Raw genomic sequence first — 27,419 nt, forward strand, 5'->3', positions numbered from 1 at the left:
AACTTAGAGAGAAGGTATAGTTTCTCTCACTAAGAAAAACTAATTAATTGATGAATATTTGTTGGATTATGTTTCTAAACAAGACCATGATGAGTTGACCCCTTTTTTTTTGTCAAGAGAGTTGACTCATTCTACTAAACCCAATTAGAGATCATGCCCTCAACCGTTTAACTATTTTAATCGCCTCCCGAATAGACAGTTGGAGAAACTTGCCGCAAGGGTAATAGGATTTGTGAAAATTCCAATTAAATTCAAAGGAGAAGCTTGTCGTGACTATATGCTATTACTTGTATATATGATTTTGTTGTCATGTTAAAATTTCAACAAAACAAAAAAAAAGTTCCAACAAAATTAAAGAAGCATCAAATGAAACATTCAAAGTTAGTAAAGTTGTACTTCTCAATCCATGGTTTTGAGATAAAAAAAGCCAAGTTATAATATATATTTTTCAAGGAATTTTATAATATATAGGACCAGGTCAAACTTACTTTTCACCCAATTAAATTAAAAGGAGTCATTCAGCTTATACATCTCTTATGAAAATGCAAAGAAGGATAAATTAATATAGCAATTAGCAAACAAAAGGAATGTCAAAAGCAGGAAGATCACCTTAGTCAAAGGAAAACAAGCCTTTATTTCTATAAACATGTTGAGCACTCATTTAAACATTTTACATATAATACACACCTCAGTCAGTAAGACCGAACTCAAATGACAAATTCACAATGTTGATATTGTTAGGTTGGACACCTTCACCCAGGTTCGCATCTGAAACCTACATATAATACACACCTCAGTCAGTAAGACCGAACTCAAATGACAAATTCACAATGTTGATATTGTTAGGTTGGACACCTTCACCCAGGTTCGCATCTGAAACCTTGCAGTTGTATGTGTAGGTTTCAGATGTTGCTTGTCACTTCGACTCCGGACCAAAAAAACATGCACACCTTAATCACACAAGTACATACATATATATAGGGCACAGCCATTCAAACATTTGAACCTAAATCCTATTGGAAAGACAAAAAAAAATGAAACTATTTCCACTTTAAAAGAAGTGGAAAATAAAATAAAATAAAATAAAGAAAAAAAGAATCTATATTTAGTGGTTGGCAATCTGTGTGTTAGAAGTTGCAGCAGCTATAACTGATGCTCCTTGATATTGATATTCTGGAAACACTCAATCTCCTTTACAAATCCCTGCACATAAGGTAGAATAGGAGTCTACATTAGGACATATTTTTTTTGTTTTTTTTATAAATGATCAATAAACAAAGTAAAATAAATATGAGAAATGAACTCGAGCTGATTCTGAGAAATCAAAAAAAGTGATTTCAATTTATATAAGCTATTGCTTAAAAAACTCAATTATTTCAAGACAAGACGGTGTTAAAATATGTGAGAATAGTTCACTCAGCCTATGGAAACTTTGGTTTTAACGGTGAAAACTCTTGTCCACGAGAATCTAGAGATCATAGTTTCTATAATATCAGTCATAATGCGTTCGAATGCGAGAAAAAGTAGCCCAACTCATATCAAAACATGTGCTCAAGCATGCAAGGTATGCTTGTATATGGTATAACTCACTTGTTCAAACTAAGCAGCTATTTCCAACTTATTAAACTTGTAATGGCTTCTTCATTTTCAATCTCTGCATTAGTGAATGTTAGGGCTCGCTGTAGCTTCCTAGGTGAGAATGCCTCAACTTCAACGATATATGTCGCAGTCACGGGTCTGTGATCCGATATTTTGAGCTCGGTCCGTCTGTAACTCAGTAATCTCATTCCCTTGCCATATGAAAGTACACGATCACACCTGAAACGAAAATTTTCATCAACACCTCTAACTCTTACACCTTGAAGTTAGATTGAAGCACACAATGAAGTTAAAACATTTTCTATAATCCAAAATGGTAATTAAGATATTCAGACAATATTTTGCATCAACCTAATCATGGAATATAATTGCATGTCCATAAAAGCAAACACCGCATGTCACTTTTAGGGACCAAAGTGAGTACTAAATCTAAAACATCTAATTTTGCTTATAGATTTGTATTTTTTTTTTTTAATAGAAATTATTAGATTTGTACAGGAAGCACATAAAGTGCAGGCCACATGATGATTAACTCAGATATTACCGAGAACTTTTAAAACATGAAATGTGGTTCTTTAGAAACCAGATAAATAAAAATAAAAGCATAGGATGCGAAAACATGGAAGAAGAGTCTGAGGTTAAAAAAAAGCATACCATGCTGGTGTACGCTTTGAAGCCTTGGGATCGGCTCCGTAGTACTTGTCTGAATTAATCTCATATTTATACGTTGGTGGGAAGTTTAACGCCCCTTCTGACCATCCTCCAAATGCACCATTTTTTAATTCTCGCATCAGCTGTAAAATATCAATTTACTAATCAGCTAGATGACCTTAAAACTTGAGTTCATTTTATGAAGTTGGAGCTTTTCACATTTCATAGTTCATGGAACAAAGTTGAATAATTACATGTATTACGGAGCATAGTTATCCAACTTGGTCCAGTTAGGAACCATACGATAAACAAATCTAATATTGACATGGATATAGATACCAACGGTTTTCTAAATTACATTATATGTATGTGCAGCAAGGATATATTGTTAAATATAAAATGAAAATGTTCTGCTTTCGAAAGAAAACGCTTGCTGCAAAATGTGTTGATTCATATTTATGGCAGTATAAAATAATATTATTTTCAATGAAACAAAGTTCCTTAACTCGGAACTATTTTCTAAACAGAAACCACCGACTCGGTTTTCATTTTCCACTCCATACATACCACCTAACTTATCCTCATTTATTCATGTTGGCCTGTCTCAGATTATTATTTCAATCTGGAACAACTCAACAATTCTTCAATCCAATGAGTCTAAGGAATGCATTCCAAAATTATATGCTCAAACCAAATCTGCTCCAGAAGCAATAACTACATATCTCAAATTATAATTCAAGTAATGCACATAATTAGAAGTATTAATAGCTTGTTAGATTAAAAGATATCATTTGAATGAAAGCACATGTTTGAAGAAGTTTATACTAGTTGCTCGATATAAACAAGGGATCGAAAAGTTTTCTATGAAGCTTGAACTCAATCAGGTCGAAAACATGAGTTAACATTATAAGCTGTGCTCTAGATGAATGCTCTTGAACAGTACATGCAATAGTTTCTGCGGTACCTGATCCTTTTCAAGCAATTTTGACCACTGCTTTTTCAAGATAAGAGCCTTTGCTTCCACACATGATAAGTTGATACGGTAATTCAAATCACCCAACCAAATTATTCTTCTGCAAATAAATTAAAATTGATTAAGCAATTGTAAAAACAAACATTTAAAGACACAATTATAGTAACATAACAGAAACAAAAGAATTAAGTTATACGGTGAAGAAACAAAGAACAAGTATTTCAGTGCATGAAGCAAACATTCAGTGTGTAAAAATCTACAACAGTTCTAAAGATGTAAAATAACAAGTCAGTTTGCTATGGTTATTAAGGCGTGCACTCACTCGTGATCGAGGATTCCTTTAGGAAGTCCAATAATAGAAGGGGAATGAAAATGCGTTCTGCGAAGGATCTCATGAACATCAGCATTTCGTTTAAGCTCGTCTCCTTCCTTTTCGCCAGAAGTAAGGTGGGTGCATATAAAACAAAAAAGTGTCTGATATATCGACATGCTGACAGATACTGATCCCTGGAAAATTAAAAAAGTTGTTATGAGCTCGTGCAATGATAATATTGGTATTTCCCCGTTTAAAAACTTTTGCTAAAAATATGATAAATTGAAATATAAAGACGAGACCAACTTTATGAATGATGCCAGGAAAACATGGTACGGTAGATGGAAAAATAAATATCGAGGGGAAAAGTAATGGTCTAAAGAGAGGGAAAATACTTTGTTACCGATGTAGCCCATAATGCCGACGCCTACAGTTGAAACCTTCAAATTATGAATATGTTTACGTAAGCTCCGACGAACCCATACAGTCATGAAAATACCAACCATTTGCTTGCTAACAATCCTTACATACGGAGATCTTCTTTTCCGCTTCATTAAGGCTTCAAGGTCAATTTCAGGAAGCAAACCCATTCCCGGCATGTCATCCATGAATGACTTGAAAGAATTATATGTTTTGAATGATTTTAACGACTTAAAGGATTTGAATGATTTAAAAGAAGTTGGTCTGTCCAATACTCTCTGAGAGAGCAGATGTAGCGGAGGCTCCGGCCAGCTCAAACCGATCCTTTCAGATCCACTAAGCATTCTGGTTAGTGTCTTGGCCTTTTGGGAAATTGATGCATCCATGTTTTCTGGTGGACTTTGCGGCCAATCAAACCTCTTCGGAAAAGAAAACTGTCTTTTATAATCAATCTTAACCGGTTCACTGGTGTTGACACTGGCACTATCAGCAGCGTCGGAAGCCAATAAACTTGTGTTGATGTTGTCGCCTGTAGTACTTTCATCACAAATAATATGTTCTTCATCCAAAGGATGAACTTCTTCGCCAATGTCGCTGTCACTTTCGAATAATATTTCTTCTTCTATATCAGGGTCATCCTCCGATGGCTTAAATTTTGACGGAGATGGAGGATCGCTGAAGCATTTTGTTTTCGTTACTGAAGGTCTGACTCTATTAAGTGCTTCCCGAATAATATTCTCCCATTTTGGAACAGGACGAGTGTCTTCGGAACCAAAAATATTACCAGCGTTTAAGGGTACAATCTCTTGAAGACTGCAAGTGTAAACATCCCTTTCATCAAACAAATCGGAAAGTCTAGATATGCATGATATAAAACTTTGAGAAGTATAACCGGTGAAGAACTTACCCGAGGACATAGATGTCAGCTGGTTCATTGACACCGAGCCATTCATCAATATCTAGGTCATCAGGTGGAAGTCTTCCTCCAACATTCCATGTCCCGACACATACCCTAGGAGTCAGATAAACACCATAATCCAGATATGAGACGCTTCGACTATACAACCATATTAACTGTGTTCTTCGCGCTTGTTATATAAACATGATGAGAGTAGTGTCTCACCTCAGTTCCTTTGTGTTTATGTACTGAGATCTATAAGTTGACGACTTCTGTTTCCTTAACTTTGGAACAAAGTCTGTAATTCAAAAGGAAATTTAAGCAATTATAGAGAAAAAAACATCGGAGAAATTGAACAAATATAAATCAGAGCTTCATGTATTGAAAATGTTACCATTTGATTCAGACGGAGCTTCAAAACCTCTGTTGTCCATAAACCGTGACTTTCTTCCCCACACTGCAAGCATCACACACCAAACTCAAATTGAGACTACAACAACGAATTCCAAATGACAAGAATTATAAACACAGCCTATAATTCACAGGAACAATCTCAACTCTCAGTTCTCGAATCATTTGATAATTGCAAAATACACCCTAATTCTCAATTTTCCAAACTAGTATCCAAGTACGACCCTATTGATAAAAACAACTGATGATCAGACTTTACTTACCTCCTAGCCTAAAACAGAATAGTTTAGGGGAAAGGGTCATTTCCCGTGAGATACTATTGGTGAATTAAAAAAGAGTGAATACCCAGATTTGCCCATAAAATTATAGGACTGTATCAATCTAGTCCTCACATTATCGATATTCTAAAATGATACGTAAAGTGGCAAAATTTTATTACAATTCATCCCTCCGTTAGTAGTTGTAAGAACTATAGTAACATTAAGTGGGTAATATCAAGGACGACTTTGAAACTAAGTGAATAATATCAGAAGCAACACTGCTTGGCCCAGTGGAGTAACCTGCCCTAGGACTTGGGGGATCAACCTGGTGCTCCCAGGCCGATTCTCGTAAAGCTAAAAAATGTGTTTGCCAACCTTTACTTGGTCCCCAGGTGAGCAGAGATTAGTCTTACGTTGTCAGCATGGGGACACTCCGTGTGTAGCCGGCGATGGTCCGAATCAAAAAAAGTGAACAATGTCAAGGATGTACTCCCTCCAATCTTACATATAAAAGTGAATTTGATCGCCAGGTATACTTGTAAACCAAGTATATTAACTATTCATTACTTATATATGAGATCGGAGGGAGTCGTTGATGACAGATCCAGACAAAAGGCCGAACTTGATTAACATTTTGCAATTTCAAGGATCATTTTGAAATATTACAATCTGGAGGCCTAGGTTGATACAGCTCAACAATTTCAACCACCAACTTTGAATATTTACTAAAAAAATAACTTTCCAAATTTAATCAAATTAACAAAATTAACCATAACCCATTTCCAAAATCATCAAAATAGAATCTTTCAACAACTAAAAATTCATAAAAATGGAAAAAAAAAAAATACAGAATCATTAATTGATGAGTCACTAACCTTCATGTTCATCATCATATTCATCATCATTTTCATCAAACTCATCATCATCTTCAGGATCAGCACTATAATCAGATTCATTGCTACCAATATTAAGCCATTTACGCATCACCACTCTTGCCCAGAAAAGCTGTATTGATGAACAACACAACAATTCAGCCCAATTTCTCTGCAATTTTCTTCTCTTTTCCATCATCAACAAACCCAAAAAAAAAAAAAAAAAACAACAAATGTATAAACAAAGAAACATCATAAATAAAAGTGTACCTGTTGGTGGTTCTGTGTCCTTTGCTTCATCACTGTTGAAAATTTGCATGAAAAATTAACAAAGTTTATTTATTAAGAACAATAATAAAAGAAACAGTGATTTGGAACAAAATTTGTGTAAGTGGGACAAAGATTGAGGATTTCAGAGAAAGCAACAACACAATAGAACAATGATAGTTGAAGCTGGAAAAATAAATGTTCTGTTTTTTATTTTTGTAAAGATTGAGGTTTTGACTGGGGAATTTAATTCACTTTTTATAAAGGTTTTGGAAGAATAAAAAATTTGAGTTATTAAAGTATATAACTTTTTATAATTAAGAATTAAGACTGGTTAATTTATTAGTTAAGGAAAATGGGTTGACAAGGAATTTGGGTTAATTTTCTATGATAAATATTATGTGGACTTCAAAATTAATGTGAACGTTTTTTTTATCTTTTACAGAATTGATGTGAACACTTAATTTGTATAAGATGCTATTTTTATATATCAAAATGAAAAATGTTAACAAGTACTTTTTCTTAACTATTTTTATATGGTGTTAAAACATTAAATCAAAATTTTTAATGTTAAAATAAAATTACATTTTTTTGGTGGTATCCTGAGTTCGAACCCTGGATCTTGCATATAATATTTTTAATACTAAAATAAAATTACATTTTTTTGCGGTGTCCAGAGTTCGAACCCTAGAATTATATTTTTTTGTGGTGTCCAGAGTTCGAACTCTAGATCTTGTATATAATATGCATTGTCCTTACCAACTGAGCTACACTCACATGGACAAATAAAATCACATTTTACTAACAAGAACAAAGAATTTTTCGTCACAAGCAAAAATAAAATAAAATAAATACACAATTTTTTCCAAAGGAAAATAAACAATGAATTGATTTAGCTTAGAAAATAATAGTGTGGTCCAGCACAGCTTTTTTAAGTGCTTCATATACGGTTGTGAGTATATTCAACTTTTACTTAATATTTTTTGGACTTTTTTGTGTGTGGAATATTCTAGGTTAAACTCATTAGATTTTTTGATAGATCTACAAAATTCTATGCATGAAGTGAAGTATAATTTTTTTTAGGGAAAGTGGAGTATAACTTGAGGTTTGGATTATGCAAGTGGTTAAATTATTTGGAGTTTTTTTGTTTTTGTTTCAAAAATTATTTGGAGTTTATTTTGGTACATTGTGTGAAATGAAACCCTTAAGAAAGTGTAACCAAAAAAAAAACGTTAAGAAAGTGCGGTTGGTGTAGTACAGAAAACATATCTAGGGAGAGTACTTTTTGGAAGCACATTTCAATGTCTTGTGAAGGGTCCTACATAGTAGACTTTCTTACAAAAATTCTCAAACTCAAGATATTTTTACTTTCCCACTTGGTCCATGAACATGAGATCACTAGAGTCCACGGGTAGTGGCACAGTCGAACACTAAACATGAACATTTCAATTTCGGGTGAAGCTAGCACATTTCAATGTCTTGTGAAAGGTCCTACATAGTAGACTTTCTTACAAGAATTCTCAAACTCAAGATATTTTTACTTTCCCACTTGTTCCATGAACATGAGATCACTAGAGTCCACGGGTAGTGGCACAGTTGAACACTAAATATGAACATTTCAATTTCGGGTAGTGGCACAGTCGAACACTAAATATGAACATTTCAATTTAAAACATGGTAATCACATTATGAGAAATTAACCCATTTAACACTACTAGAAAAAGCAAAATTAGAGAGGGAAATTAGTGACGGAAAAAATAAAATTCCTCACAAATTCTTTGTTCGCAAAATTTAGTGACGAAATTAGAGAGGGATTTCATGTTTTCCCTCTCAAAATTTCCGTCGCTAATTTTTGCTTTTTTAGTAGTGTAACTAGATCCAAACATGATTAGCATTCAAACTTATGAAATTTGATATTTCAGAATCATCTCAAAGGTCCTACATGATTTAGTGGTTCTTAGTTGGATTTCAATTAATTATATAGTGTGTGTTAGACAGCATGTTGCTATTATATGTCTAATTATTATTAATTCGTATTTATTTTATTTGATATGGTTAAATATGTTTTTAGTCCCTATAAAAACATGAGTTTTTAAGTTTAATCTCTATAAAATTTTAATGATAATTTTAGTCCTATATAATATTATAGTTTGTAAGAATAATTCTTATTTTTAAAAAATTTACAAAAAAATAAATATTTTTAGTCCTCCAAAATAGTCCTTATAAAATGCAAATATGGACTAAAAATGAATAAAAATTTGTATGGACTAAACTTAAAAACTTGTAATTTTATAGGGACTAAAACACGATTAACCCTATTTTATATTAAACTAATCTAATAATGTTCAAGCATATAATTTTATTTAATAAAAAAAAATCCCATAAATAATTAAATTTTATAAAATATATATCAAAACTTTAACTGTTTTTATCTTTTTTGTTTTTTCTGGTTTCATACTATATGGTGTGAGCTTTATTATGCTTGAATAGGATGAAAAAGAGTGGTGTGTACGTCCAACCAATCATTGTTGACTAACCCTATCTTATGGGAATATGGGCTATGGTATAGCTTGTCAATTTCAATAATATAAATAAAATATAGTGATATTATATTAAAAGCTAAAAACCAAAAATTTGCCTCTCAAGCTTCAACACAATTATTTGTTTATAGTGAGATTCACTCTAGGTATAACACTTGTGCTTTTAATATAGATGAAAGTTTGCACCTAAGCCAATTGTTTAAGACCTTAATTAGTGGTTGAGATTTACTCTAGGCACCAAACTTACTTTACAATTCATAGCCTACATATTTAAATTCATATTTTTTATTCTCCAACCAAAAAAGGAAATCAACTTTTAGTATATAAGAGGCAAACATATGTTTGATTAACCAACTACTCCAATTAAGATCACTCTTAATGAAAAACAGAGAATATAGTATAATCACATGTTGCACACTTTACCACCAAGATGATATAACAAAGAATAGAAATGGAAAATCGTGTGATCATGTACGTAAGAAGCAACTAAACGCACTATCGTTCCTTTTTTTAAGGATCCATTTATATGCATATTTAACTTCCAACATAACAACCATTGTATAATCAACCAATAAGGTGAGTTAAATCAAAATAAGTGAAAGCACAATGCATACTATAAGTTTATTGGTGTAATGACAAAAGGTTACAATACAATGTTGAAATCTTCTATATTCTCTTCTTGTATAAGTTAATTATATGTAGAATCTGATTGGTTAAAGAAATGTATGTTAAAATTGTTGAATGTGACTTAAAATCTCACGATATGTAAAAGGGAAGATTTTAGAAAAGCTAGGCACATGATCTGTGTTTTTGGAAGAATTTTGATTGTGCCTCATGCGCAAGGCACGTGTCCCGTTGCGAGTTACACCCTCCGGTCACTAATATAAGCAAAAATTCACTTTTTAGATACATTCAATTAATGATGTATGTGGTCTTTATTATATGTCACATACATCATTAATTGAATGTATCTAAAAAGTGGATTTTTGCTTATATTAGTGACCGGAGAGTGTATGTGGTTGGCATGTCCAGTCATGCGCCATGCGAGTGGCACGAGTTTTTGACCTCTATTTAAGCTTTTTCTCACTATGTTTTTGTGTAATTTCGTGGAATTAAAAGAAGAGACTCTTGCGAAATTTTGTTGATGTCTTTGGGGGAGAGATTTTAAGGGTACGAAACTTTTGTTAATTATTGCATTCGAAAATGCCTTGAAAAGATTATCATCGAAAATATTGCCTGGTTTAGTTATGAGCTTAAACGTTTCGCGACACTTCCTAAGGTTATGAATGACAGACTATCAACCGCGTCACCTTAGGATAAAACAGTACAATTTACTACACCTTGTAGAAAATCAATCAAGAATTACACCTTCAAATATGGTTATTATATTGCCACTCAAATACGGTATGTATACCATTCAAAATCGATAGACTCAAAAAATGTTAGGAAAAAAGTAACAGCTCGTTAACAAAAGTCAAAGGGAGTAGAAAAGAAAAAGAATCGAGAAGCCTTTTTCGATGTACCAAATAAACTATATGAACTCTCTATTTATAGAGAGCATTAACAACTAATCCGTGAAAGACTTGTGTAACAAGAACTCTACGAACCAAACCAAATAACAAGAACTCCACTATGTTTTAAACTTTGGGTCATGCTAATTGGTACCCCTAGGATACCGGTTAAGGAAACCAGAATAAGAAAGTATGAAGTTGAAAATGACACCTTTTATGCTTTTAAGAGATTACTATACAACTTCCGATAGAATACTACAATTGATTCCTTACAAAGCACTAATTAGCATTTCACTTAAACTTTTAGTATATGAGAAGAAAAAAAATGTTGGGGATTGGGTCAAGAGGTTGAAACCAATTATTCAATTAAGATCACTCTTAATTGAAAAACAAAGCATATATAACCACATGTTTCACACTTAACCACACCAAGATGATAACTAAACGCATGTACGTAAGGAAGAATATAAATGCAAAATCGTGATCATGTACGTAAGGAGCAACTAAACGCACTATCATTAGCTTCCAACATAACAACCATTGTATAATCCACCAATAAGGTGAGTTAAATCAAAATAAGTGAAAGCACAATTCATAGTATATATAACTCAATTGGTGTAAAGACAAGAGGTTACGATACAATGTTGAAATCTCCTAGAATCTCATTTTGTATAAGCAAATCTTCAGTAGAATCTGATTGTTTAATGAAAAATGTATGCAAAAATTGTTGAGTGTGCCAAAAAATTATTATGTTTTTGTCTTCTATTTAAGCTTTTTCTCAATTTTTTTGTCAAAAAAAAAAAAAGATTTTTCTCAATTTTTTGTGTAATTGCATGAAATCAAAATAAATGACTCGTTGAAAATGGTTGACGCCTTTTGAAGTGAGATTCTAAGGGTAGAAAACAACAGGAGAGTTAAAATTATTGAGTGATTGTAAGAGGGAAACAAGTATATAAATTTAGTGGATATCCTTGATAGTGGATCAAGGAGCTACTCTCTCCCTTAAACGTAGGTTAATTAGGGTCGAACTGGCAAATCAAATATTGTGTCTTTGTTCATCTATTTTCTTTATCTTTTTATTCTTGTTTTGATTGTAGATTTTCTTTACAATAAGTTGCTAGATTAGATCAGTTGTTGTTGTTTGAGATTATTTGGTTAATAGTTGTCATAGATATTTGCTCCACACATCTAAAATTGTTGGGGTGATTTCGGCTCGAATTAAGAAAAAAAACAAATGAAACAACAAAACTAAAATTAAATTAAGGATATGATGTGTTTAGAGAAGAAATACGAGAACTTCATCTCTATTTTACTTACTAGATTTAGTGATAAGAAATTTATTCACAAGTTTCTCATTTTTTATTTCAAAATTTAATAGTTAGCAGTTTACATGACAAGCTTTATTTGGTAACAAAGGAGAAGCAAAAAAACAAAGAGTGTTAGGTTATTGCTCAGACTAATTTGGAGTGTGGCGTAGTACAGACTTGTTTATGTTTGAAGGTTCAAATATTTGAAACAAGAAATTCAAACTCTCCATTACCACATACCATATAGATACTATTTTATTTGTCCTATCAATTAATTCAGTTGATAGGAACATGAAACATGCATAATATATGTTGGACCGAGATTCGAACTCTAAACACTCACTTATTCACCAAAATGTGGATTTTTAACCACTAAGTTATTTGACAAAAAAATATTAGTTATTTTTTAATTACTTATTTCTCCCTTTTATAGTCACATCAATAATTTTAAATGATAAATTTTATATTAGTTATGAAATAATTGTTAGTTTTTGTATGTTCAAATAATATTACTCTATAATATATGATAAAAAAACAACTAATCTTGAAAGTCATTGTTTTTATATTAGTTATTTCTTTGTGATGCTTTTTAGGTAATGCTTTTTTCTTCTTCAAAAAAAATCACATAACACTACCGACGTCTATTTTTTTAGAAGAACACTATTTCTATTATATACTCTAGAAAAATTACAAAGACATTGGTTAAGAAATCCAACAAAAACAATTTAGGTTTATTCAATCACCTGGTCCCTTAACTTAATTGATTGTCTCAATTTGGTCTCCTAATTATAATTTGTATCAATTTAGTCCTCTATGTTTTGCTCTGTTACTAGTTTTAGCCCTTTTTGTTAGTTTCTCTCAAAAAAACATGAACAGAAAGGACTAAAACTAATAACGGAGCAAAACATAGGGGACAGAATTGGTAAATAAGTTAACGTGTTTTTGAGAGACACTACCAGAAAAGACTAAAACTAGTAAAGAAGCAAAACATAGAGGACCAAATTGGTACATATTATAGTTAGGGGACCAAATTGAGACAATTAATTAAGTTAAGGGACCGGATGATTGAATAAGTCATTCAACAATTTATCTCAAAAATAAGAAATGTTGCATTCAAGATCTTAAAACTTATTTTGAAATAAATTTTTTTTTTTGAGGAAATTGAGGAGAAACATCTAAAACTTTAAAAATTAACCTTTTTGCACATAAAATTTATCACTTGTTTCATTTTTTAACTTAACAAGAGCTCTAAAATCAGTCATTAGCATCACTATATAACATTTTCAAAAACATTCAAGAAAAAAAGTATTTCTAAAATTGCGAATATTTTCTACAGCTTGTGGGACCTTGAAAAGCATGTCCAGCAAAAGGATATTTTATACAGTTTTCAAACTGCGGTGCAGACATTTGAAAAAGAAATTTATTCTTGGTGCTTAATGTCAAAGTTTTTAAGTACGTTGCTTCATTTACCGACCAAGATGCATTTAATGCACTTGAGAAACAATTGAAGCAAATAATTAGAAGTGGGGCTCATCCTCACTCATAGAAAGAGATTTGAGGGAAAAATATTGAGAGACTTGAAGAGTTGTTCCAAAAGAAAAATAGTGAGCTAACTTATGAGCAATGGCGGAGCGAGAAAAAAAAAAGTTAGGGTGGCCACTAAAATTAACTGTTGAAAAGTTGTTTAAAGCCTCACAAAACAGACCTATAATTGAATTATTTAGATTTTTCGGGTGGACTACTACACCACTTTGCGGGAATTTGGATCAACCGAAACCTAAAACCGACATAAAATTGTATAAAATCTCGCAAAATAGACCTATAATTGAATTATTTAAGTTTTTTGGGTGGGCCACTATGCCACTTTGCGGGAATTTAGATCAACCAAAACCTAAAACCGACACAAAATTGTATAAAATCTCGCAAAATAGACCTATAATCGTTGGCCCACCCCAGCCCATGAAGGGCTCCGCCACTGCTTATGAGAATTTACATTTTAGTGAGGTTTTAACAAAATGAAACCAATCGATGTTAAAAAAACACAATAATATTTATTAAATTAGAGGAGTTTTAGAACAATTGCCTATAATTTTTGTGACATTTTGTAATATTTTTATTTTGAGTCATGTAATTCTAGATTTTCCAAAACCAAACAAGGTATTTTTGATGTAAGTCAAGGCAAATTCATGCAAATCGGAAAAGCAAAGAATCTTATGAGAATTTGGGATGACAACGAACGAAGACTCAAGAGGCTTCTAAAGACACATTACAAGAAGGAGAAATTCTATCCAAGTCCAAAGACAAAGTTCCATGGAAAGAAAACACCCCAAAAGACGACGAAACGAGTGATTACGCGTAGAAAATAGTGATGTACGCCTCAAGGTGTGATCTAGGCACCCCTGGGTGCGCAAAAATACACTCATACGCCCTTGGGTCATCTGCGCGGACCAGTGTGCTGTTACGAGAAATAACTGATTTTTGCTACTTTTTGGTGGAAAAGCCCAATTTTTCAGCCCAAACCCACTTAGAAACATGCCTATAAATACAACTCCTCTCATTTACAAATTCTCATTCGGAAGGAATCGGTTCAAGAGGAAGACAAGCACTATGAGCTTCATCCTTAGTCTATTGGGGAGGATTTTATGATGAACCTCTATTTTATTTGATAGATCTATTTAATTTAAGTCTTTTTATTCAAATATTTTACGAGTCCTATTTAATTTTTTTATGATAAATATTTAAAGCCTTCACCCGAATTAGGGTATACTTGAGATAACGGTAACAATCACTCGAATTAGGGAGGTGTCATACCTAAGATAACAATGAATACTTACTCAAATTAGGAAGAATCTAAAATAACAATAGATAATCCACCCGAATTAGTGAAATTGAAATTGTTGAAAGCGACTCGAAATTGAAGTTTGGGAAGCTGTCAAAATCGTAGCACGATTTGGAAAATCGTACCACGTTTTTTGGACTAGAATTGGCACTTCCCATTCGGAAAAAATAATAGCCCGATCTGGCAAAATCGTAGTACGATTTTACGCTGATGCAGAAAAACATAAACGTATTTCAGCGTGGATTTGTTCCATTTTTTTAGGGATACTTTTACTATAAATATAAACCTTGTATCAGATGAATATTGAGGAGAAAAAACAGGGTTTAGAAGCCAACAAACAAACTAGGGTTTATCTTGGCAAACAATAGACTTGGGATTGTTTTGATTCACAATGAACAAAACACTGTTAGGATTGAGTTTCTTAGTCATAGGAAGAGATTGGGACTTGGGTAGAATTAGGTTTGAAGACAAATTCTTGTAATCCTCTGTTATCTCTTTGTAAAAGAAACTCATCATTATAGTGGAACAGAGAGCTACTCTCTCCCCCATAGTAGGTCAATATTGGACTGAACTGGGTAAACAAATTCTTTGTGTTCTCCTTCTTCCTTTACCGCTTGCTGTTTATTTATCTTTTTGAATTATATTGTCACCCACTTGATTTGATTGCTTGGTTTTATTTGCTCCACACATCAAGTTTTTATTGGTGCGATTTTTGCAACGAGTTCACAACAATTGGCGCCCACCGTGGGGCAAGGATCAAATCAATAATCAAGTATCATGGGTTCGAAGTTGGATATTGATAAGTTTATCGGTAGTAACGACTTAGCGTTGTGGAAGGTAATGATGAGGGCATTTCTAATTCAACAAAGGTGTGTTGAAGCATTGAAGGAAGAAGCACGGATGCCTGCGCATCTGACACCTGCTAAGAAGACTGAAATGAATGATAAAGCGGTCAGTGTCATCATCTGTGTCTTGGGGATAAGGTGTTGAGAGAGGTAGCAAGGGAGATTACTAATGCGTCTATGTGAAATAAACTTGATTCATTGTACATGACCAAGTCCTTGGCACATAGACAATGTCTGAAACAGCAACTCTACTTTTACTGAATGGAAAAGTCAAAGCCTATAATGGAGCAATTTATGGAGTTCAATAAGATTATTGATGATTTTGCGAACATAGATGTGAATCTGGAATACGAGGATATAGCCTTACACATACTGTGTGCTTTACCTAAGTCCTTTGAGAATTTCAAGGATACAATGCTTTATGGCAAAAAGGGTACTATCACTTCGGAGGAAGTACAATCGACTTTAAGAACCACGAGTTAACCAAATTCAAGGAGTTGAAGGTTGATGATAGTGGAGAAGGCTTGAATGTCTCAAGGGGAGAAGTGAAAACAGAGGAAATTAGAATAGCAAGAAATATAGGTCGAAGGGTGGTGGTGATAAAACAAAATACAAATGTTTTATTTGTCACACTCCAAGTCACTTCAAGAAGGATTGTCCTAAGAGAAAGGGCAATGGAAGTGGAAGTTCATCCGTTCAAATTGCAAGTGAAGAGGAAGGTTGTGAGAGTGCTGGAGCACTGAGTGCGATAAGTTAGGAACCTAAAAAGGGTTGGGACTTGGACTTTGAGTGCTCTTATCACATCTGTCCGAGAAAAGAGTACTTTGAAACATTAGAGCTGAAAGAAGGTGGAGTTGTACGCCTTGATAATAATAAGGCTTGCAAAATTCAAAGTATGGGCACTATCTGTCTCTAAATGCTTGATGATCGTGGTTTCCTTTTGAAAAATGTGAGGTATATTCCCGAATTTAAGAGAAAATTAATATCTATAAGCATGTTTGATGGTCTAGGTTATTGTATTAGAATTAAACGTGCTATGATGAGAATTTCTCATGTGCATTAATAATAGCTATGGGTCAAAAATACAAGGTTTGCATATTTTAGAAGGTTCCACTGTTATAGCTCATGCATCAATTGCTAGTGTAGACACTTTGGACACAACTAAATTGTGGCATTTGAGGTTAGGTCATGTTAGTGAGAAGGGTTTTGTTGAGCTGGCTAAACTAGGTTTTCTAGAGAACGAAAAATTGAACAAACTAGATTTTTGTGATAATTGCACGTTAGGCAAACAACACAAGGTGAAGTTTGGGGTGGGCGTGCATAAATCTAGTTGGCCTTTTGAGGATGTTCATTCGGATCTTTGGGATCCAACATCAGTTAAAACTCACGGGGGAGGTTCGTATTTCATGTCTATTATTGATGATTATTCTTGAATGGTATGGGTTTACATTCTGAAGAATAAAAGTGACGCTTTTGGAAAATTTAATGAATGGCATACACTTGTAGAAAATCAGATTGGAACTAAACTGAAAAGTGTTAAGAACTGACAATGGCCTGAAGTTTGTTTCAAAGCAATTTAATGAGTGTTTGCAGGAAACGAGGTATAAAGAGTCATAATCGTGGCATACACACCTTAATAGAATGGTCTAGCTGAAAGAATGAATAGGACCTTTCTAGAGCGTGTGAGGTGTATGTTGTTGGGAGGTGGATTGTCCAAGAGTTTTTGGGGAGAAGTTGTTAGCACTGCAACATATTTGATTAACAGATGTCCATCAACAGGGATAAATCTCAAGACATCTATGGAGGTTTGGGGTGGGAGATTACTATAATTTGAAAGTCTTCAGAGCTTTAGCATTTGGTCATGTCAAATAGAACAAACTTGATGCTAGAGTTGTGAAGTATGTTTTCATTGGTTATCCTAAAGTTGTAAAAGGTTACAAACTGTGGAATATTGAACCTGGAGGATCAAAATTTATTATAAGCAGGGATGTTACTTTTGATGAGACCCGTATGAGTATGAAGTGCAAAGACCTGGAAACAAGCTCAGAAATGGGGTACAAAAAATTCAGTTTGAGGTGGAGCCTACCACTGATGAAAGGGAAGAGAAGGATCATACTCCAGTACCTGATGAGAGTGAAGACCAAGAAATAATTAATCCTGGCTATTAGCTAGCAATAGATAGGCAAAGGAGAGAAATAAATCCCCCTAATAGATACGGTTATGCTGACCTTATATGTTATGCTTTAAATGCAGCTGAAAAAGTGAAAAGACTCAGAACCAAAGAACTTCAGGGAAGCATTAGAAAGCAAGGACTAGATGAAGGCAATGAATGAGGAAATATTTTCATTGGAAAAGAACCATACTTGGAGACTTGTTTCATTACCTAAGAATCAAAGGGTAGTGGAAAGCAAGTTGGGGTTTAAGAAGAAAGAAGGAATACCAGGGGTCAAAGCACCAAGGTATAAAGCAAGTCTTGTAGCAACGGGTTTTACTCAGGTGGAAGGGATTGATTACAACGAAATCTTTTCACCGATGGTAAATCATTGTTCAATAAGAATACTTATGGCGATTGTTGACATGTATGATCTTGAGTTAGAACAAATGGATGAGAAGACCGCATTTCTACATGGAGAGTTGGAAGAAACTATCTATATACAACAAACAGAAGGTTTCGTAGAAGATAATTCAAAGGTCTGTCTGTTGAAGAAATCTTTGTATGGGTTGAAGCAAAGTCCAATGCAGTGGTATCATTGGTTTGATGAGTTCTTAGTAAAGGCTAGTTTTGTGAGAAACAACTATCATAGTTGTGTGTACATGATGAGAAGGAATGAGAAATTCATTCTCTACCTTCTCCTTTATGTAGATGATATTCTTATGGCAAGTTCTGACAGGCAAAAGATTCAAAAGCTCAAGAAGAAATTAAATGAAGAATTTGAGATGAATGATCTTGGTAATGCAAAGAGGATATTTGGTATGAATATCATGAGGGACCGAAACAAAGGTGAGTTGTTCTTATCTCAGCAGGGTTACTTTAGGAAAGTGGTGGAGCGGCTTAGAATGAAAGATTCTAAGGTCGTTGGCACTCCTCTTGGTCATCATACAAAGTTATCAATAAAGAAGTGTCCTCAATCCGATGAAGAGAAAAGAAAGATGGAGGGTACTCCCTATGCAACTGGGGTTGGAAACATCATGTATGGTATGGTTTGTAGTAGACCGGACTTATCCTATGCAATAAGTGTGATAAGTCGGTTTATGGCAAATCTGGGTCAAGTGCACTGGAAAGCTTTGAAGTGGGTTCTGAGATATTTGAATGGAACTTTGAAAGGTGGTCTGAAGTATACAAGGTCACAACCAGGAAGGGATGCTTTGGAGGGATACGTGGATGCGGACTGTGCAGATAACATAGACACTAGAAAATCCTTGTCAGGATTTGTGTTTACATTGTTCCGTACATCAGTAACTTGGAAGGCATATCAACAATCATCTGTAGCACTTTCAACAACTCAAGTTGGGTATATTGCCCTTGTTGAAGGGGTCAAGGAAGCCATATGGCTGAAAGGTATGATTGGAGAAATGGGGATTAGTCAAGGGTATGTGAAGATACATTGTGATAGCTAGAGTGCAATCCATTTGGCAAATCATCAGGTATATCATGAAAGAACAAAACACATTGACATCCGGTTGCACTTTGTTAGAAACATGATAAAAACAAAGGAGATCATGGTGGAGAAAGTGGCATCAAAAGAAAATCCAGCAGACATGTTCACCAAATCATTGCCAAGATCAAGGTTCAAGCATTGCTTGGACTTGATCAACTTCATTGAAGAGTAGATGAAGGATGGAGAGAGCAGCAAGGTGATGACGGTTATATTGACATCATCACTAATTTAGAGTCAAGGTGGATAAATGTAGAAAGTGACTAAAAATTGAATTTTGGGAAGCTGCCAAAATCGAAGCACGATTTTTGGACCAGAATTGGCACTTCCCATTCGGAAAAAATTGTAGCACGGTATGGCGAAATCGTAGTACGATTTTACGCTGATGCAGAAAAACAGAAACATATTTCAGCGTGGATTCGTTCCATTCTTTGAAGGATACTTTTACTATAAATATAAACCTTGTATCAGATGAATATTGAGGAGAAAAACAGGGTTTAGAAGCCAACAAACAAACTAGGGTTTATAGAAAATTCTCTTGGCAAACACTAGGATTGGGATTGTTTTGATTTACCTTGATCAAAACACTGTTAGGATTGAGTTTCTTGGTCACGGGAAGAGATTGGGACTTGGGTAGAATTAGGTTTGAAGACTAATTCTTGTAACCCTCTGATATCTCTTTGTTAAAGAAACTCATCATTATAGTGAAACGGGGAGCTGCTCTCTCCCCCAGAGTAGGTCAATATTGGACCGAATTGGGTATACAGATTCTTTGTGTTATCCTTCTTCCTTTATCACTTGCTGTTTATTTTTGCTTGAATTATATTGTCACACACCCACTTGATTTGATTGCTTGGTTTTATTTACTCCACAAATCAAGTTTTATTGGTGTGATTTTTGCAATGAATTTACAATAGAAATACATAAGAAAACAAGTAATTTGACCCTTTACATCCTTGATAAATGGTAGAGGAAACAATAACTGACTCGGTTATTAGAACTATCAAGAGAGGGTAAATTGATGAACCTCTAAGATTCATGGATGGGACAACATTTATGATAATGAATGCGCACGAAACCACTCTAGGATTTACGACCCTACAACCGTATAACGCCTTAACCAACCTGTAAGTGTGGTGCAACTCAACAACTAGATGGGATAAAACCACACGAACTCATCAACTCAGATAGGTACCATTTAATTAATCTTTGAATAGATTGATTGTTATTTAATTCCAACAAATAGATTGACTATTGAATATTTATATATTTATAAATTTAGCGGTAGGTGAAGCGTTTCTAGCTTAGAGATGTAAACCATAAGTTTTATGGATTAAATAGATTGGATCTATAATACAAAATGATAGAGAAATATAAGGAGATGTAAACCATCAAATCCAAGCTGGATGATTGAAATGATGGAGTCCCTCAGGTGTTTTTGTCATGCGAAAGTATCGCTTAAGTTGAAGGAAATTTTTTATATATCGTACAACGGTAGGACCGACAATGTTGTATGAATACAATGTTGGATGGTAAAAACCGACACAAACAAAAAGCAATTGTAGTAGAGATGTGAATTTTTGAATTGGATGTGTGGTAAGACTAGACATGATAAACTTAAAACGACAACATTAGAGAGTCAGGGCATCTTCTATAGTAAAAAAAGATGGTAAAAACTAGATTTAGGTGGTTTGAACATTTAAAAAGAAGACCTGTTAATTTTGTAGTAATGAAAGTAGATCAGGTGCAGGTGAAAAAATTAGGAAGAGAAATGTTAACGAGTGCCTATGAGACACTCTTTAAGCATCTTAAATGATAAGTTTTTATGAAAATCTTTATAATCGATGTATTGAAAATTGACACATTTGATTTTTTAAATGAAAAATTTCTTAATTTGGAATCGTTCAAAAGTGTCACAGAAACACTTATTAACAAGACCCTTTATCTAGTAATAATAATATAGTGACTCTTTATTCAAAGAAAATAATATGAATAAGTTTGATGATGTGTATATAAAATAAAATTCTGTCGTACGGTCATGCTTCAATTTGTCTAATGAATGTTTCTCATATAATTTCCAACAAATCACATATACTATATGTATTCACATTCAAACACATGCATAACCACCTATTCAGGTGGCAAGCTGAATTATATTAATTCTGGATCCGATGCATGCATGTGATGTTATTTGTTCCACACAATTTTGTCACGAAAGCATATTTGTCATGATTGATAGATCTATGATTTTCTTTTTCCCCTTAATATGCATAGAGAGGATAATGCTTGTATTGATAAGGTTCATGTATGTCCAATTTCCTCTCTTGTACGCTTCTATTGATAAATTGGTGGTATGTGTTAGACTAACAATTTTGTTTTTGAAAATATTCGTAGAAACTAAAATAATACGTGTTAATGATTTTTTTTTTTTTATCGTCGACCTCGATTTTGAATTGTATATAACAATTATAACGTTTGAAAGGTTTCTTTGTGATGAATTTTCTGAATAATCAAATATCCAATTGTATAATAGATAAATTGTTGAATAAGTATTCAATCATATATATATATATATATATATATATATATATGTAGGGGTTTGCTAGAACACACCCACTAGTTTTTATGTGGGAGTGTTTTAGCAAAGCTACACCTTAGGGTGTAATTAACCACTTTTTAGTTATTTACTTGCTAAAACACTCCCACATAAAAACTAGTGGGTGTGTTCTAGCAAATGCCTATAGGATTTGCTAGAACACACCCACTTGTTTTTGTTAGAAGGTGTGTTATAGCAACATACACCTTAGGGTGTATTTAACCACTTTTTAGTTATTTACTTGCTAAAACACTCCCACATAAAAACTAGTGGGTGTGTTCTAGCAAACCCCATGTATGTATGTATATATACATGTCTACATATACATACATATATATATATATGTCTACACATACATACATACATACATACATACATACATACATATATATATATATATATATATATATAGATAGAGAGAGAGAGAGAGAGAGAGAGAGAGAGAGAGAGAGAGAGAGAGAGAGAGAGATTTGTAAGATAAAGCAATCATAATTATAGATGGTAAAATATTTTTAAATTTTAGGTATAACAATGTTATTTTTTTTTCTACAGAATGTTATTTTTGTATTTTTTTGGTTGCAAAGCGAAACAGTTTTTGTATTGATGCAACTTATTTTAATTTTTTTTTTTATAAAACTTTATATTTTTTAGATTTATCCTTATATACAACCTTAATTTTAAATTTTAAGATGTTATCAAAGTCTATTTAAATATTTGCTCGGCCACCTTTTATAAGAGTACCAGGTCATGTTCTAGATGTGGGTATAGAAAAGACGTGTTTTTATTTATTTAATTTTTTTTACAATAAGATGTGTTAAAAAGTCTCACATTAAATAAGATATATTTCAAATATTTATAAGTGATGGACAATCTTTATCCACTATCATTACTTGAAAGCAATTGTTGATTTAGGTGCCTTACAAGTTCTAAGAGTTTATTTAGACCCCAACCCAAACCGCAAGGTAAGTTGTGGTGTCAATTATTTATTTATTTGTTTATTTAATTATTTATTTTATTTAATCAAAGGTGTTAATCAGTTGGTCTCACAATTTGTATAAAAAAAAATATCATCATAGAAATTGTGATTCCATGAAATAGATAGCTGTACATAACATCCGACATAACATGAAAATATTCTTTACCATAGTTTCGATAGATTGCATGATTTGAGGGAATTAAAATGTACAACGCATTATATGGACCCAATTGTTGCTACCAAACAAGCAAACAACTCATTATAAGCATGATCACACAGTATGCTTCATGTTGAGATGTGAAGCTTTCACATACATTATTTCATGTCATCTCCCATATTTATTTATCCAATTATTTTCCACTTATTAGCTACCTACATGCAATATTTGTTAAGAGTCCTAAATCGCATATGAGATGACCTGTCAATGTGTTTATAAGTGAGGGCAATCCTCACCTCATAAGCCGGTTTTGTGGGGTTGTGTTAAGCCTAACCACGATTTCTAAGATGATATCATAACCTCTTCAAGATCTATTGGGTTACCTGCTATCAGGTTTCCGCTATCGGGCCACTCACCATTTATGTCCACGAACCCAGTCCAATAGTGTTGGTCGTGAGGGAGTGTGTTAATTAAGAATCCCACATCGGGTAGGATGTGAATTGTCAATGTGTTTATAATTAAGTGGGGACAATACTCACCTCACAAACCAGTTTTGTGACGTTATGTTAGACCCGGCCAACACGATTTCTAAGAATATTCATATAATTCCTTTGCCCTATGCTATTAAGGATCTATGAGTACTTTTGATCAGCTTTTTTCTTTTTATATTGTCTCAAAATCCTAATTTAAAAAGTGAACAAAGTGTATAGGTCAGTTAGCTTTTGTGAAGGTAGATGTGGGTTCAAGTGTCATGTTGAAAAGATAGGGAATTTATTATATACTGTAACTAATTTGGTTTGTCATGAATATAGAAGACATCCTCGTTATGGACCAAAATTTGATGTTCAAGTTTTTTGTTTCTCTCTTTTTTTTTTTTTTTTTTTTTTTTTATAAATTTAATATTCAAGTTATATTGTCCTTGTTGGATGTTATGGATAATACTTATCAATAATTTTTTTTTTGTTACAGATAATACTACCAATTTATTATGCGGTGGAATAATTATAAATTTGACGGTGGTTTTAATATATTACCAGTAATATTTATTTTTTTATTAGAAAAAATAGTATTACCACTTTTTCTTGCACATAAAACCTTTTTCAATAAATTAAATTAAGTAATTATTCACGCATAATTGCAAAAATTAATTATTTAAGTATTTTAAAGAGATTAATTAGTTAGAGTTAAGGGGTTCAATAAATGTTTTTTCATATACATCTTTTATGGATATCTCCTCAAACAAATTGTTATATATATACTCGATCTGTTCCAAATTATATGACGTTGTGACTATTTCACACGTATTAAAAAATGCAATTAGTTTTATATGAAAAGGATATATTATGAGTTAGTTTATAAGTAAGAGAAAAATAAATTGAAGAATTAAAAAAATAGAGTAAAAAAGATTGAGAAATTTTTTCTCACCAAAACGGCCTATATTTTGAAATAGAGGGAATATAACATATATCAACACTATGTTGCGATTGAAAACACTTTAATAAATGAAACTCCTCAATAATTAATATTAAATAGACTAACCGTCAATTTTATTTTTGAGTCTTGAACCGACAATTCTCATTGCTCGCACAAATTAAGCCGTAAAGTCTGAAAATGTCAAAACAAACGAATAAATATATAAATAAAGTAATATTATTTTTACTTTTCAATTTCTACTCATTTTTACAAATATACATGTTTTCCCCTCAAAAAAAAAAAAAAACAAATATACTCGTTTTGATAACTAAGTATATATTAATATGGTAGTTTAATATTTAAAAAATGGAGAATTGAGAAATTAAATTTTAACACTAACGACTATTTTATAACCATTTTTTATACTCAAAAAATTCAACTTTGTGCCTTGAAATTACGAAAACATAATCTTACCACTAAATTATACCAAAAGAAGAATAAAATTAAAAAAAATATACTTATTATAACAATATATCAAAAGAAGAAAAAAAGTAGCCAAAGCAAATGACTAGACAACAAAATACAACTCAAATGCAACCGTAATTTAATTAAGAAAATGATAGCCTTGATGAACCAATCTTCTTAATAAACTTCGAAATGCATCTCAAAACAAAGCATTTTCTTAGTGAAAAATACAAAGTACTTAATTGGTTGCTTTTATTAGAAACAATGGTAGAGCCCAGTAAAAGAGATTACTGAAACTTAAAATTGTATTGATAGAATAGAAGAAGTAATTACATCAGAATATAAAATGAGACTTATATACTCTATAAGTATTTCTAAGTAGTTTCCTCAAAAAAAAAAAAAGTATTTCTAAGTAGTTTAATAAATTTCTAACCAACTACTATATATTTTCTTAGAATGAATTAGATTCAATATTTAACATCTAATATGATAATATAGTTTATCGATTGTGACCATCCATCATTTATATACATGCATTAAATCTAATAACGTTGAACATGAGATGATGTATTGAGAAAAATCTAAGTCCGACATAAAAATGATATCATTTTTGATAAAAGATTATAAATAGTGATTTCTCTCACTTTATAAACCGGTTTTATAAGGATAAGGTAAACCTAATATAATAACTTTGAAAATTAAGAATGGAAAAATATTCTGAAAGATGTAAATCAATCAAACATAGAGGATTATGTCAAGGATGATGATGATGATGAAGAATGGAGATAATTAACTAAATCATACCTTTTCTTTAGATTCCAGTAACAAAGAACGTAGTATTGTGTTAATTTCTTTTGTTGGTCTTGTATGCCAAATTTCTTCTTTCATAGAGAACCTGAATTTGTGGGCTCTCTTTTTTCTTGAGCCTCTTCTCTTATACAATTGAAATTGTTAACCTGCCATGGTTATTATTAATTAATACAAAAATACGAAAACAATACATGATACACGTAGATTCAGATCCTTGTCGGTATATACATACGTGTAATGTTACAAGCTAGCTAGTGTCAAAACATTCCCACATTTTAAGGGATACAATTTTATACAATAGTAAATGCTAATTTGTGCCTTCAGTTATATGGTAAGGAATTTAAAGCATAATTTTAAAACTCGGCTCGGTCATCGACTCGGTAGGGGTGCTGGGTCACTGGGTTAATGGTCGAACCACTGAGTCAACGGTTGAACTGCATGACTGAACCGGATCAAACCGAATAACTTAGTTAGATGACTCGGTCTTAAGATTAAATTTTTATACGTATTGAACCAGGTTAGATCGGATTGAATCGACGACTCGGACACTTAAAAACTAAAAAATGACATCTAATATGTATATTAATATATGTTAAAGCTATATTTTTTAAAAAAGGTATATATTTTGTTAGCAGAAAATATATTTTATTTTGCATATCCATTAATATTAATATAATTTGTTGATTTTCTAAAAAAAAAAGATATGCATATTATTTTTTAGTTGAGAGATGATATTATTATTATTATTATTATTATTATTATTATTATTATTATTATTATTATTATTGTGTAAATATTATATTTAAAAAATGATGTGCTCGTTTTGAAAGTAAAATAAAAAACTATGTGTTTTTTGCATAGAAAAAATGAAGATGCAATATGTTTACATATATAATCAATTTCACTAAATATCACTAGTTGCTATAGTGGTTGAGGTTCAATTGAATCATTTTAATGTTTTCGGTTCGAATCTCATAATTTATCGGTTCGAATCTCATAACTTATCTTATAACTTCTAGTTTTTTTCAAATTCTGATTTTTTCTTCATCAAATTCTGATTTTTTCTTCAAATATTAACTTATAACTTCTAGTTTTTTTCAAATTCTGATTTTTTCTTCATCAAATTCTGATTTTTTCTTCAAATATTAAAAGTCAAAGCACGCATTTACTATAGCTAATTGGCGTTAATTGGTATTAATTAGTATTAAACGTGCTTAAATGAATTAATTATGAGGTTTAACTTAAAAGCCTAAATAAAAAAACAAGAAGAACCGGTCTGACCAACTACTCGGCCGAGTCACCGGTTTTGACCGGTTCTCGCCGAGCTAATTAAATGGCCGATCCAAAGGCCTGCTCAAACGGCCTACGGACCAATTCACGGTTCGACCGGTCCAACATGCCGGTTCGAGCCGAGTTTCAAAACTATGATTTAAAGTGAAAATTTTGTTTAAGAAATTGTGTCAATTTATGTAACACCCATACTAGACGTATCTAGAAAGTCTAGCACGTGCGTTATCTTTAGTACTGGATACATTAAAATTTACAACAATAAAAGTTCAAATGAATGTTTATACTACATCATGCGTTCGTACAAGAGATTACATCTTAAACTTTCCTAATACATAATGTATACATCCTTG

General features: G+C 32.5%; 1 protein-coding gene across 3 annotated transcripts; it reads right to left on the minus strand.

Moving 5' to 3' along the window:
- Positions 1 to 616: 616 nt before the first annotated feature.
- LOC146914738 (type IV inositol polyphosphate 5-phosphatase 3-like) lies at positions 617 to 25,869 on the minus strand. 3 transcript variants are annotated; one of them, XM_085717492.1, is made up of 14 exons: positions 25,774 to 25,869; positions 24,631 to 24,696; positions 6,668 to 6,699; positions 6,401 to 6,530; positions 5,249 to 5,311; positions 5,080 to 5,152; positions 4,864 to 4,968; positions 3,932 to 4,769; positions 3,546 to 3,730; positions 3,215 to 3,323; positions 2,254 to 2,393; positions 1,591 to 1,818; positions 793 to 1,203; positions 617 to 687 (listed from the first exon to the last, which is right to left on the minus strand). In XM_085717492.1, the coding sequence occupies exons 2-12, from the start codon at positions 24,668 to 24,670 to the stop codon at positions 1,608 to 1,610; spliced, it is 1,926 nt and encodes a 641-aa protein (XP_085573618.1). In that variant the 5' UTR covers positions 24,671 to 24,696; positions 25,774 to 25,869; the 3' UTR covers positions 617 to 687; positions 793 to 1,203; positions 1,591 to 1,607. The 3 variants fall into 3 exon arrangements, with proteins under 3 accessions (XP_085573618.1, XP_085573620.1, XP_085573619.1); XM_085717494.1 differs by lacking the exons at positions 24,631 to 24,696; positions 25,774 to 25,869 and having other exon boundaries at positions 6,668 to 6,891; XM_085717493.1 differs by lacking the exons at positions 24,631 to 24,696; positions 25,774 to 25,869 and having other exon boundaries at positions 6,401 to 6,569; positions 6,668 to 6,891.
- Between the last annotated feature and the right edge of the window lie 1,550 nt (positions 25,870 to 27,419).

The sequence above is a fragment of the Medicago sativa genome, chromosome 6 (assembly GCF_051527215.1).
Source record: "Medicago sativa cultivar Bolivia chromosome 6, Bolivia_mono, whole genome shotgun sequence".
Lineage (NCBI taxonomy): Eukaryota > Viridiplantae > Streptophyta > Magnoliopsida > Fabales > Fabaceae > Medicago > Medicago sativa.

What these genes read in the sequence shown, in the direction of transcription:
- LOC146914738 (XM_085717492.1), bottom strand. Translation starts at nt 24,670, where the DNA reads ATGAGAATTGTCGGTTCAAGACTCAAAAATAAAATTGACG. An exon ending in AGCTCCGTCTGAATCAAATG is followed by an intron (nt 5,153 to 5,248) that starts GTAACATTTTCA and finishes TTTGAATTACAG; the next exon opens with ACTTTGTTCCAAAGTTAAGG. An exon ending in TGGGCTACATCGGTAACAAA is followed by an intron (nt 3,731 to 3,931) that starts GTATTTTCCCTC and finishes TTAATTTTCCAG; the next exon opens with GGATCAGTATCTGTCAGCAT.